The sequence below is a fragment of the Numenius arquata genome, chromosome 5 (genome assembly GCF_964106895.1).
Source record: "Numenius arquata chromosome 5, bNumArq3.hap1.1, whole genome shotgun sequence".
Classification (NCBI taxonomy): Eukaryota; Metazoa; Chordata; class Aves; order Charadriiformes; family Scolopacidae; genus Numenius; species Numenius arquata.
The window spans coordinates 63,323,434-63,337,553 of record NC_133580.1 but is presented as its reverse complement, the minus strand read 5'-3'; the positions used below and the strand labels follow the sequence as shown (position 1 = coordinate 63,337,553).

Genomic DNA, 14,120 nt, shown 5'->3' with positions numbered 1-14,120 from the left:
TAATGGTGTATTTCAAAGGAATTCTGATCTAATATCTGTTCCTGTCTCAACCTGTCAAAATATCAATGTAGCCTACTAGATATTATATCCGATCCCTGAAAAGAAAACATATTTTATTTAAAAAGTTAAGCTTATGTCTGACATGATTAATGTTCAAGGTTTAGGGGGTTGGGACAGGGAGAAATCACATTAAGTAGCTCTAATTAAAAGACTATTGTACCTCATCCTGCCGTGGCTTTGAAGGGAAAATCTCAGACCAGAATTGCCTGAACAAACACCCCTGAAAAAGACCTCTGATTTTTATGTTTTTTCAGAAGGGGTTACAAGAAATAAAACATTCTTCAACTAGAGATTTTGCTTTCATCTACCATCCTACAAAGAGCAGTATATTGTATCATGTGTGGGCAACAAACAATAAAAAACATTTATGTTAACCCTTGTGCTTTCTGTAAATCTACAGAAAATAATTAGGAATATTTCACATGTTTTTAAGAAATGAAGGCAAAGAGAATAGGAATTTAAAATTCAGTTTACAATAACCATACCTCTATAATATGTTTTTTCCCTGAAGATTGTTTGCATAGTATATTCTGTTGTACAACAGAAGTCTCAGTAGATTATAGAAAATATGACTATTAAAATCCTAAATATAAACTGAAGTCAACAACTTTACGTTTGTCAGTTAAAGCGGGAATTTATCTGTGAGGCCATGCTTAAGCAATTACACTGATGACTGGATACATGGATGGATGAACAAATGTCTCAATAGTGGGTTGTTTGTATTTAATTCTCTGAAAGAGACACAGGGTTTAAAGGCTGCAGAGGGGTTTTTTTAGCTACAAGTCTTTCACATCATATGGAATTAACATATTGAGTAAGACCAGAGACTTTACTCACTAATATCAGGTGTGAATCTGGGAAGTACAAGGGTTTGAGTTTTGGTGTATTTGGTTTCTTGGGGTCAAGGTGGCATGTCAGGTGAGTGACCCAAGACTATCACTCAGTTTAATTCAAAACAATATTTTGGGCTGCGGCAAATACATGTTTTCAGGATGAATATGAAAAATAAAATAGTTTAGTGCCAAGAAATCAGAAAAAGGCACCTCAGCACTGATGAGGTTTTTCCATGATGGGGGTGTGTGTCTGTCCTGCAAGGGAGACACAGATTTCATAACACTTCTCACATTACTAAAAGTTTGTGAGGTTAATGTTAATTGACCTAAAATTAATGTAGATACATGAAATAGAAAGAGCAAAGCAACGAGTATTAAAAGTAAACAGTACCTCAGCCTACATTAATTTGTGGGTTTGAGGGAGGGAAAAGACACTGAGGAAAGCTGACTTCCCATAACCTCAGCAGTTTGTACCTCACATCAACAGGGCAGTCTCTGGAGAAGTTCTCTCTTTGAAGTGCATTACTCCTGGAGCAAGTTGTGCCTCTCAGAAGGCATTCACTGGAAATGGAGAGATGGATATTTACAAAAACTTAGAGGCTTGACAGATTTATATTCATGCTGTCTTGTGTTTCTAAAATGAGTCGATATGCACTGGTCAGTGGGTTTGAAAATGTACAAATAATTACTGAAGGGAGAACTTGTTTAAGATCATCTTTCAGAGTCTTATCGACCACTTCAGTTGGTCACAGCCAGTTTTTCCAAGGTTTTTAAGCACCTGGCTCTCATATGATGTTTTTGGGAATTAAACAGCAAACCAGCCTTAGAATCTGCTTCTCTGGACAGGATTTTATCTCACCTGAGCATAGGACCCGAGTGCAGCTGCAGCTTTCTGACAAGAGCATCTTCAACTTGGGTAACAGGCCTGTCTTCAGAGTGAAAACGATATGACAGACGCACAGATGGTACTGTCTGCTTCCCTTATTTAAAGGCAAAAAACGAACATATTTTTCTTCTTTAACATACGAGATAGATCCCCTGTCACGGTCATTTAACTGATAAAGTAGCATTCCCGTTAACGCAGGTTGTTTCAGAGCGCAATAACATGGTCTCTTTGCTAGTTATTCAGATATCAGTGATTAGTAGAAATGGTAATGAAAATAAAGATATTCTAGACTAGAATTCTAGACTTTCCATTCCTAACACTGCAGCTACACACTTACTTGCACTTATAAATTATCCCTGCTCCCCTGACAAAAAAGAAGTTTAAACTGAATTGAAAATTTATTCTTGCTATCAAATTTTGGTATCAAAGTGTATCTTGATATCAATTTTTTTTTTTCAGGGAATGAAATTAAATTAAATAAGATGTGCTTACTATGAATTATTTTTACTGTTTTAAATTGTAGATTCCACAACTTATGCACATTTTCTGTTTAATGCATTTGACACTGATCACAACGGATCTGTAAGTTTTGAGGTAAGTGACGCTGTTACTTCTTTCTCTGCAATTGAATATTTTTGCCATTCCTTGTACTTAAGTCCAGTTTGGTGGCTTTTTTTATATGGCTCACATTATGAAAAATTTACCTTATGTGACTCAAGTTTCAAGTTTTTCCAATGTATTAATGGAACTCATAATTATTTTACAGTTGTATATCCCAAAATGATAACTCGGACTGTGTTGCTGTGTAACATTTTTATAAATCTGTTAATTTAAAAGGTAACCCAATTTATACGCAAGTTATATTAAATAATCCTTAAATTCCTCCCTGCCTCTGCAAGGTGAGAAGGACTCTGAACTACAACTAATGATATGGGGATGACTCAGCCAAAACAGGATTGCTCACACTCTTAGTTTCCAGGAGAAGGCTCTACAAAAAAAAGGCTTTAAAGCAAATTCATTTAAAAGCACAAGTGTTTGAAATTCATCCTTCCTCTATTTAACCGCTCAACTTGTTTTCAAAATTCTGCCTTTCCGTATTAAGGCCGATGTCATCATCTGCAAAGGCTGATATCACTGTGATGGGTTGAACCTGGCTGGACGCCAGGTGCCCACCAAAGCATACTTACAAACTGTGTGATAGCTGTTCTAAAAGCATCCTCCTCGTGTTAAAAATGTTCAGGGTTTTTTCTAATCATAAGAAAGCAGCCGGAAAATATGAAAGTAGATATTGTAAAATGTGAAAAGTACAATAATGTCTTTTTTTTTTTCCTGCTCCTTTTTATGCCAGGTGCAACTGTGTTGAATTCTTTCTATAGCAATCCATACTATAGTTTTCTAATTTCCATTAGGAAAAAAAAAAAAGCACAAAAAGTGGAGAAAAAGGAGGGGATTTAAACATTTGGAGAATAAAATAAACATTCATCCCAATTTACTTTCTATATAAAAGTGTAGGAGTAAATAAAATTTAATGTAATGAGCTTTCATGAAAACACTCCAGCTCTATGTAAAAAGGAAAGAAAAATCTGAAAGGTGTAGGTAAGAATGATATTTTTTGTGTTGCACTCTCCTTTTTCTAATGAAGCAGTGATAGCTGGAGTTGTGGGGAAGAAGAAAGAGAATTTGTTCTAGCTTTTTGCTCCTTTTTCCTCAAATCCTCAACCGTCAACAATGAAGTGTTAGACTTTAGCACAACTTAAATGCACACCTCCATTGGATGAGATTGCTTGGTGAGATTGCTGCGTTCTTAAAGTTTTGAACCAATCTATCTCTCCTTATCCCATGATTGCATCAATTTTGAGACTAACTTATTTTATTAGTTATGCCAACTAGTTTTGCTTTATCATGAGGGACAAACAGAGTTTCAGGTAACCTAGTGACCCAGCTATTGAAGGGCTCCTTTGGCATATCAGTGAACTGAAGTTCTTTTTTTCCATCAGAGAGAGACAGACGTGAAAGCAAGGTTTCCACTTGCTGCATGAGTATTGTAACTGAACCAAAATGAAGATCTGGGCCTCAAGGCTATTTACAGAGTCAGGAAAATTGAGGTTAATTAACTTGAGACATGTAGTCAAAGGTAAAGCAGATTGCACCCTTATGCAAATATTCAAATCAGTATCCTTACTTTGTTGTAGAAGCAGATGTAGATACAGAAGGCTATTCTAAATGTGATCTTCATGAGAGAAAAGTCACTCAGTAATCCCACTAATTCTCAGTGCCTTAAAGCACAGCATTGTGCCCAAATGCAATTGAGATGTTTTGTCATTTTTCATCAAAAACAAGCTTGTATTTGTTTCTCAAAAAAAAAGATCAATAATTCTTAGCAAAGTTGTTGGTGGTTTTCAGATTGCTTTATTCCTCAATTGTTACCCGAGAATTTTGCATTACTTAATAAGTTAACAAGCATGTTAACTCAGTTCTATAGGAGAGTCCAGATGCTAAGATGAAACTCAACTTTGGTATTGCACTATTAACAGTGATGAACAGTCATTGTCTCCAAGGCAGTAATATGAGGGTAGCAGTTTAATGAATGTATCTAAGTGTGATTCTGTGTTCAACACAAAAAGTCTTGTTCATGTCATGTAGGAGGAAATGAGCTAATTTTTCTCAGGACAGTGGTGATCTTATAAACATTTTAATACTAGCAGGTGTAAAATAGCTACAAAGAAATATATTGCTCTTAACAGCAGCTCCTCCTCAGTGATCTTTGTTTCAGGTGCACCAGGGCTCTGCCTTCTGTGAATAAAATCAACACCTGATTCCTTTCCAAAACCTAAGGGCTAAATATGAAAATGGCTTTAGGTGCCTGCCTACCTACTTCTTCTGGCCTTGAACAAGACATAAAGGTGTTCCACATCAGGTGGAATAATTTTAAGCTTTCCTATGGATTTGAGACAGCACACTATTAAGCTTGTTAATTAATTTATTAATGAACTAATTCTCCCCAAAGATTTACTGAGGGATAAAGCAATCAGAAAGTCATCAACAACCTTGCTAAGAGATAATTAATCACTGCTGGAAAAAAAATCAAATATGAGTTAATCCCAGGTGACAACCAGAGGCTCTATCCAGTTGTAGTGCAGAACTGAGAAGTGAGCAGGCTGTGATTCCGAGGGGACAGAATCCCCAGTACAGGTTCAGTGATGCTCCATTTTGCAGCCCTTCAGTGAGACATCTCCCTTTTTTTGCAGAATCAAAGTTAGGCACAGGAGAGTTTGGCATTTAATGGAGGTCTTCGCAGGTGCGAGCACACTCAGAAACAGGAGGCTGTGGAAAGGAGTACAAAAGTACCAAAGGCAGGTACCAAAGCACAGGCTTCTGTGCTTCTAACCTCTCTGTCACAGACTGCAGAGAGACCTGACCTAGAGTTGTGTCTGAGTCCAGACCTCCTCCGGAGTTTTAGGCTCCTTTGTGACCCTATACTAGATGCACCTTTCCTCATTAGGTGCTCCGCTGAGCAGGACTGTCCCTCTCAGTGGACAGTGTTTTCATCCTTAGGAGATGTAAGTGTCCAAGCGGTACTGTGAATTTTGCTTCAAAAATAAAGAGGTTCTAAAGGTAGAATCCCTCTCTCCACAGAAATCAGTTGTCTAAACCAGAAAGAAAAACGCATCTGGGTACTTCAATACTGTAATGAGGTTTTGGGTTCGTGCTCCGTGCTAAATGGTGTGCCTGATACATGCATCACCGAGTTGTTGGTAACAAGGATATAGACAGACGTTCTCTGGGCTTAGCTGCTACCCCACGTACCGGCGCTTTACTATGTCTTTCTGCACTGGCTTATTAGTTTAACAGCTAGCATAGCTGTACAAATCCTGACACACATGTTGCCTTTCACCATGCAGAGCCTTTTTCTCTTTGAGGATCTGGCCCAAAATACTCTGTGGATTTAGCCTATCTCCATTGAATCAGATTTTTTCACTTCTCTATGATTTTATTGCTATATTCTTCAGTTGTACATACCTAAGTGTATAGAAAAGCTATTCCATCCTAACTGCTTCTTATTCTGCTCATCACAACTTCCTTTTACGACAAGTCCTTTCTATTGTTCCTGAGATGGACTCCTGCACAACACTCAGATGAAGGCAATGCAGCTGATCTACGTATAATTCCCAAGCATGTTGATGTATTATGGAAGGAGATGACCTGCTCTTGCAGAGTTTAGAGCACATATCTGGAAGGTTTTGAGTTGTCACAGCTTTTATACAGACATTCAGTCCTATGCAAAACAGCATAAAGTCAATTTTTTTTTGATGTGTGGCTTTTAACACCAGTGATAGAGGGGCAGCCTTGGACAAGGGGATATAAATGGTGCCAGGAAGCCAGATAACATACGGGTTGTACATCAAAGACAGGCGGGAAGAGAAATAACCAGGAAAAGAAAAATAGATATGGTTTAGATAGAACAAATGCCAAAGTATTGCTGGTGCCAAATTAAAAATAAATTCAAAGTCCTGAAATGTAATACTCTAAGAAAATAAAGTTATTGGAGACCTCTGCAAAGGACTTCAGGAAAGGCTACGTCAAGAATGTAAAACAGTGCAGAAAAGATATGAAGAAACGGTACTGAATTAAAAAAGGTTAATTGCTAATGCTGTAATGTGATCAAATCTGTTCTGAATTTCTTGAACATTTTAATACTTAATAGTACATTGTTAAAGAGCTGTTTGGAGATTTAACCCTGTGACCCTCGATTAGTCATTGAGATGTAGACAAGACAAGCTGAGCAAAACTCTTTCAAGATTCATGTATCCATTTACCCCAAAGGGCACATTTACCAGTAAGACATAAATTTATGGCAGACTAAGAAAACCCAGAGCGTACCACTTGAATTGTTAAAAAGTCTGAAGCTGTCAAAAGAGCTAGGACTACTTAGCCCATCTGAGGCCATGATATCTGTGTATGCTTCACCTGATCGGGTGTACTTACTTGACTGTGTGGTACATCAGACCTTTACGTCTAACCCGGGTAGTCTTTTTCACTGCTCCTCTTTTAAGGAAATGCATAAACTGCTGATAAGAAATACTTTCTGTGCTTTAATGTTACTTTAAGACATCTTGTATGTCTTTTTGCCAACGACGGAGAAGTGCACATTCAAATATAAGCTCTTGGCATATGTTGCTCAACCTATTATGGCGACGATTTCACAGATTTATGGGTCTACAAGCTTATCAAACAGAAAAAGGTGGAGGAGAGAGTTAGGAAAAAAAAAGGCCACTATTTAAAAAAAGCTAACATGCTAAGAAATACAGAAGACAGGTGATGACACATCCCAGTCGATATTTTCTCCAATCTGGAAGATGCTCACTAAATGTAAATGAGGTTTGTGCTTTCAAAAGAGTATTAATTATGAAACAAAAATCTGTAACCAAACATTATATATAAAAAATCTCAAAAGTCTTCTGATTTATTTCTGTGGAATAGCTTTACAGCAATAGAGCACTGGCAGGTCACAAAACCATTAAGGGGGCACATAGATACATAACAAATATTATTCCCTATGATATTTCCAATAAAAGGTTTAAGTCTTGAGTTGTACTGTAGTATACACGAACGTTCAAATGTTGACTGCACAGATTGATCTAAGAGGTCTGGGAACCACATATTCCGTTTCCAACAATGTAGAGATTTAACAAGAATTTAATGTTCCTTAGTAGATAGTTCTCCCAAAATTGGTCTCCTGTGCTTAGATTAATCTTACTCCCACTTAAGCTCTTTTTTTGGACCATTAAACTGTGAGGATTGCTTTTCCCTGGTTCAACAGCAACTGCTTATGTGAGGCATTTCAGAGGATAAATCCACAAACAGAAAATTATGGCTTATTTTATAGCAAATTACTCAATTTACTTATTATGAGTGTAGCATACGGTGCCTAGATTTTTAATTATTTAAATAACCAGCAATCCTTAACATTTACTATGAAGCAAAAGAAATAGAAACAAAACATCTTTCAAGATTTCTGTACTTCTGACGAATGCATTATTCTGGATTTTTGAATGTTTGGGAAAAACTGCTTAATTCCAAACTGACCAAGATCTTTTGTCTATTTAGGATTTTGTTATGGGTCTCTCAATTTTACTCCGAGGGACAGTACAGGAGAAACTGAACTGGGCTTTCAATTTGTATGATATAAATAAGGATGGATATATAACTAAGGAGGTAAGGTCTACTTTTTACACTAATCACTGAAACTAAAGGTTGTATATGTAAGTCCTGCTTTCAGAGAAGATTGGCTTCATTCTCAAATTAGACATGGTAACAAATAAACATATATTATGAAACTAATATGCTAAAATAATAAGGTAATTTTCTCATTTTAAAGGTATATATAAAAATTGAAAAGGGCACATACAGTGAGTAGAACAAAGTAGTTCAGTAGGATATTTGGACAAAAAAGAATTAAGTTGGACACAATTGTTACCTCTTGTATAAAATTACTTCTAAAAATTTTTCTTTGAAACAGAGTTTATATAAAAGGATTCCTACATCTTTCACTCTGCAAGGATTTAAACACACGCTTAAATTCAGAGGGACCTAATGAGTGCCTTCATAAAAATAAATAGTTTTTCAAAATCGAGTCTTTATATAACTATATATAATATTTATAATTTATACTTTTAGAAAAACACTGTGATTACAGAAATAGGTGATCTATAGAATAATTTCTCAGCATACTGGCAAATGCCTTTTTTTTATAATGATTCTTACAGTTTTCACAAGGCACTCTGTTAACAAAATACAAAGCTTTTGTTATAAAAGGAGGAGTCTGCATATGTGCAGGTGTGTGCATGGGTGTTTCTATTTTCTTTAAGGAAAACTCAGTTGTGAGAAGTTGATGTGTTTTGACCATTCACTTGCTGTTACAGAACTGCTTTTATTCACAAGACCTCAGGAGATTTGTCTGACAATCCATGAACTTGCACACATTCTAAATCATTTAAAATCAAATTCATACATCTGCATCCATTTAACAAGTTCATCTATGAAAGCTGAACTAACATGCTAGAATTTCTAGGAACATAATAGTTCCTTGAAGCTGTCCAGTCATGAAATAACAGGCACAATCTCAAATTTTATTCTAAAATGTAAATCCTAAAAATGTGTTGAGTCAAAGCAGTGTCTACAACGCACCTCATATTCCACAGACATTTTTTTTTCTCTTCAGGAAATGCTTGATATCATGAAAGCAATATATGATATGATGGGGAAATGCACCTATCCTGTTCTCAAGGAGGATGCGCCTAGACAACATGTGGAAACATTTTTCCAGGTGGGTCAGGTAACATATGGAGCCAAAAAGACTGCTCTGGGAGCAGGTATGGAAAATTTTTCATTATTGTAACAGTTTTGCATATCCTACCAGTTCTGTAATCCTTTTTCTTCTCTTGTGGTTCCATCCCAAGTTTCTCAGATCTACTCATTACACCTTGCTTTTTCAACAATAAGCTCCTTAAGCTTATTCTAGTATATCACTTACTACATCTTCACAGCATTTTGGCCTAGTTGTTCCTAGGCTGACACATAGCTGAAACAAATAATAAAAAGGACTTCCTTTACACAGTATTTCAGGATGATAAACATACATTCTTATTCTTTCTCAACAGAAAATGGACAAAAACAAAGATGGAGTAGTTACCATAGACGAATTCATCGAGAGCTGCCAGAAAGTAAGCACCCAGTGATAAGTACTGAACTTGTGTCTGTTGGTTAATGCCACCCTACTGCTACACAGATTTCTGGAGTGACAGTGGTGGTAATCCTAATGCCAGGGACAGCATTTTCCCAAGGTAGTGTATGCATAGAATCATAGAATTGCCTGGGTTGGAAGGGGACCTTTCAGATCATCGAGTCCAACCATCAACCGAACACTGGCAAAACCCATCACTAAACCATATCAGCACACCATTACACAAAACCACTAAACAATGTAAATAAATTTGTCACCTGAATCTGTAGAAGAGATGTTATCTACAAGTTGTCATTTGACAACCGTGTCCACATCCCTTCTCTCTTTAACAGTGTTTTGGTTTTACTCGACAGCAAAAATTTGCTCACGTTCAGCTACATATTTATTTCTACCTTCTGCCCATGCTGGAGAACACATTCCTGCTACAATCGGCATAAAGTCACAGCAATAATAATAATATTGCTTGAAAATTTATCATCTATGGGGGTTGTTTCTCAAACAGCGAGTCACAACCTGCTGGAGCCCTAAAAAAGGGGGAATGCAAGGAGCTTGCAAAGGGTTGGATGGCAGGAGTTAACAGCAGGCAAGTCTTCTCAAGGCAAGGGAGTGAGAACTAATTGTGATTATCAGTTGCAAGTGTTTGCACAGCGCAGGTGGCTGTTAATGTCCTTCACTGGCTGAAAGTAGCTCATTGCCTCTCGAGCCAGGAATGGGACCAAACTCCTGCAGCAGGAATTACAGCCTGATTTCACTCCTCTGCCCTTCAGAAACCGGCTTGCTCTGACCAGGAGACAATACGAGGAAAGATAAGTTGTATTTTCAGAAACTTAAGGACCTGCTGTTAATTTGTCAATTAAAAAAAGAGATAAGAAAAAAAATATGATTTAGTAGAAAATAATGATGACAAGCCTTTGGTGTGATGTGCATTTGGTGGTTGTTATGTACTGTAAAGTGTCACATTGGACTTAGTGATAAGATAGTCTTAAGTACATTATGCAAAATGATATGGCAAATACAACTAATGGCATTTGTTACAGTGAGAAATATATGGAATAGTAGCCTTCTGCTGGTACTTCAGTCTTTCCCAGGCTGACTCTGATTAATACAAAGCTGACACAGACCAGCAATATCGCCCATGTGTATTGCTGCTTACCTCCTACAGCAAGAAGAGAGTAGTAGAGAAGAGACAGGAGAGAACAAGACTGGCAAGATAAATGCAGTTAGCGAGTGATGGATTTATAACCATTTGGAACAGGGAAAGCTGAACAGGAAATAGCAAAGATGTTCTACAACCGGTACATTTTTATATGCATTTGTAGTTATTCTTTGGGATTTTGCTCTCATGAGCACAGCTATCCAGTAAGTGATTCTCTGATTTTAATCCACTGATTTCGGAGGTGAAAGAAAGACAACTGCTCTTCTAACTGTGGCTGTTCTATATATTCTTATCAATGGCTATTGGGTAGTCTCCTATCTGTCAGCAGTGCTCTATTGCATTGACCACAGTTCTGGCTTTTCAGCCTTGTTCAATAGGAACGAAAGGCATTTTGCTTGGCTAAAGCTGAGTGAACACCAGAAACAGAGATGAGATTTATATCCCAGCTGAGGTCTGCAGAGTTCTGGAAATTAAATGAAAGATTAATCTGGATATGACAGCCATTATGCTGACGGGCTGAGTGATTCATTTACAATGAAAATTAGTACCTTCAGTAACGAATTGCCTGCTCTCCTTTTCCAATGTGATTCGCAGTTTCTCAGTTCTGTTAGAAAATTTCTTACTTAGCTCTCCGAGTATTTAGAATGCATGTGAGAGGGATGCTGTCTAAACTCCTACATGACAGAGACACCATTCTCACCTTGCCACTTACCTCACCTTCATTTGCTTTTATCTTCAAAGGTGGCAATGTTTTTCGATAGTTTTTGTATCTCGTAGCCTAATTCTTTGTCTCTCTACCTATTAAGATCTGTTCTTCTGAGCTGCAAAGTGTGTAATTCATGTTTATATCAAGATTTGGTTTCAGAAATGAGATTCGGGGTTAGGATTCAACCAAGTCCTTCAAGAAACTTGATTCAGGATTTAACATGGCTTCAGCCTTTTCAGGATTCTGTTCTTCACAAAGAACAGTGGCTACTTCCTTCTAAGACACAGCTGTAGGAAAACTTTTTTTTTTTTTTTAAAAATAACTTAGTGGGTATGAGACTGACTAAAAAGGTAAGGCTCAGATTCCTTTCTTTCCTCGGCATGCAATGAGTCGCATCTCTCCAGGAGCGAGGAGGCTCATCTTTTATGAGCATTTAACAATGCCAAAAGCAGAATTAAATGATCTTGTGATCCTTCTTGTAGTAAATCTGCTTGTGTTTTAGACCTGCCATACATTTTTTTATGTTTTCCATACATTCTTGTGTTATGGGGTAAAACAGTGGTTATCGTTACTGCCCTTCATCCAGTATCTCTTTTCCAAGCTGTAAAGTACTCATTTATTCAATTTTCCCGCTTAACGAAACCAGTCCACACCTTTAATCATCCTTGGTCCTCTCTCTAGACCACTACATCCCTGGAAGTGTTCAAGGCCAGGCTGGATGGGGCTTTGAGCAACCTGCTCTAGTGGGAGGTGTCCCTGCCCATGGCAGGGGGGGTGGAACTTGACGATCTTTAAGGTCCCTTCCAACCCAAACCATTCTGTGATCCTATGATTCTACTTATACTATTTGGTAGAACCTTTGGTTTACCTGAATCAGGACATTCAGGACAGGGGCACAGCACACCTGCTGCTCCCTAGCCTTTGACAGCTATGGTGGCTTCCTCATCTACAAATCCTTCTTTGGCATTAAGGCTTGTATCGGAGCATGTCTGCTCAAACCACCTCAAGCTGTGAGATTAGAGTCATAACAGTGCAAAGAGACAAGCACTACAAAAAAACCCTCAACAAAACTCTTCAAGCTCACATCCCCTTCATTCTGCATCTCAAAATGGACCTAGTCTAGGGAAAGGCTGCAGGAGCCTTTTCTTTGAATGATCTCTCAGGCAAGAGAACTGGGCATCCCTTTGACTCGTGTTTTGCCATAACTAAGGAAAGGAGCAAGAAGGAACACTGCAGAGCATATTTGAACACAGAGGCTTTACTTCAGGTTCCTGGGATAGGTTCCTGAGATATTTTTGTAGCGTCAAGAGCCTCTGGCGTGCTCTTAAATACTCATTATACATGTGTGTCTCTTTTTTTAAAATTACCTTCTTGTGCTGAGTACTGGTTTGACACAACTGTCGATGCCATAGCACTGTACACCCACCGGTACCAGCCCTCCGACGGGGGACATAACACAGCTGACCTTGGCTGTTATAGCCATAAGTGTAAGCAGGAGCCTCTCCACACGCCATTCCTTGGTGTTCGCTATAAAGATCAAATGTTATCACTCTGGAAGCAGACACTGTCTGAAGAATATGCTGTTCATTTCAGAAAGTGCAGTTAGTTAGAAGAGACTTAACAGAAAAGTAAAATTACTGAAATTGGTTCTGTTCTAACTCAAATCAGGGTGTTCAGCAAATTCAAGGCTCTTAATTCACTGTTCCAGAGCAAAGAATGGCCTGTCCATTCACCAAGTCTTAAGCAGATATGTAGGGAATTACAGAGCATTCTGGCTTGGAGCGTGATCTTCTCTGATCACTGGATATAAGGACCCATCTTTGTCCACGAAGGTGCTTCTCATCACCTTCCCTCTATCTTGAACAGGGAACGCGTGTGACCTGATTTCCCGGCCCTCCCTCCGTGTACCCATGTGCTTGAATACCACTCTGCCACCCAGACTCCAGGAGTCTCCCTGCTCCCACTGGAGACAGGGACCATCCTGCCGCAGGTACACTGGGTCCCAGAAAGCAGCTTCTGTCTGTCTTGCTCTGTATTAGCTACCAAATAGCAGAGATGGGTCTTGAGAAGCAGTAGCGTGGCTAACTCGGGGGCCAGGCACTAGCCAGCTCCCCTTGTGCCTCCTTTCATTGCTTGGTGCTGGTGGGAAATGCTCTGACTGGGGCATTGCTTCACATCTACAGCAGCACCATGAAGAACAGAGGCGAAGGACTAAAGTCGTACATGGTGCACAGGTCAGGGTGAATGACTTAAAGCTCCTTCTGATAATGACAAAAAGGCTTTTGGGATAGATATTTTCTGCAGGGGTAAGCCATTCCCTCCACAATGCTGACGGCTCTGGGCTCGCCTGACAGCGAAGTAGCTGTCTCAAACTTCCATAAGAAAAACCTCAAAGCTGGCTTGGAGTTAGGTCTCCCTCTAAAGGAGGGGGCATTGGAAGTCTCATGCACGGAAATAGCAAACTTCAGAAATATGGGGCTGATTTTAGAAAACTACCACTTTCATTTGTGATGAGATAGAGATATATATATATCTATAAGAGAATTGGTAGGAAGTGTCAAAATGCTTTTTATGAATTAAAAACATGTTGTTTGCTTTGCACATTTGCTAAGCTTAGGGGCCAACGTGTATGCAAAACCCTTTGTAAATAATGAAATGACAAATGATTCTTGTTAAACCAAAATTTAACCTTACATTAGTCAGCGATCTTCAACAGTGTATTGATGTTTCAAAAC

General features: G+C 38.4%; 1 protein-coding gene across 6 annotated transcripts in view; it reads left to right on the top strand.

Moving 5' to 3' along the window:
* The window catches only part of KCNIP4 (potassium voltage-gated channel interacting protein 4), a 328,940-nt gene that overhangs the window by 312,963 nt on the left and 1,857 nt on the right, over window positions 1–14,120 (top strand). For all 6 annotated transcript variants that reach the window (XM_074148332.1, XM_074148328.1, XM_074148330.1 and 3 more), the window contains 4 exons: window positions 2,303–2,373; window positions 7,888–7,995; window positions 9,002–9,106; window positions 9,441–9,503. In XM_074148332.1, the coding sequence (XP_074004433.1) occupies window positions 2,303–2,373; window positions 7,888–7,995; window positions 9,002–9,106; window positions 9,441–9,503 (347 nt within the window). The remainder of the gene's footprint in view (window positions 1–2,302; window positions 2,374–7,887; window positions 7,996–9,001; window positions 9,107–9,440; window positions 9,504–14,120) is intronic.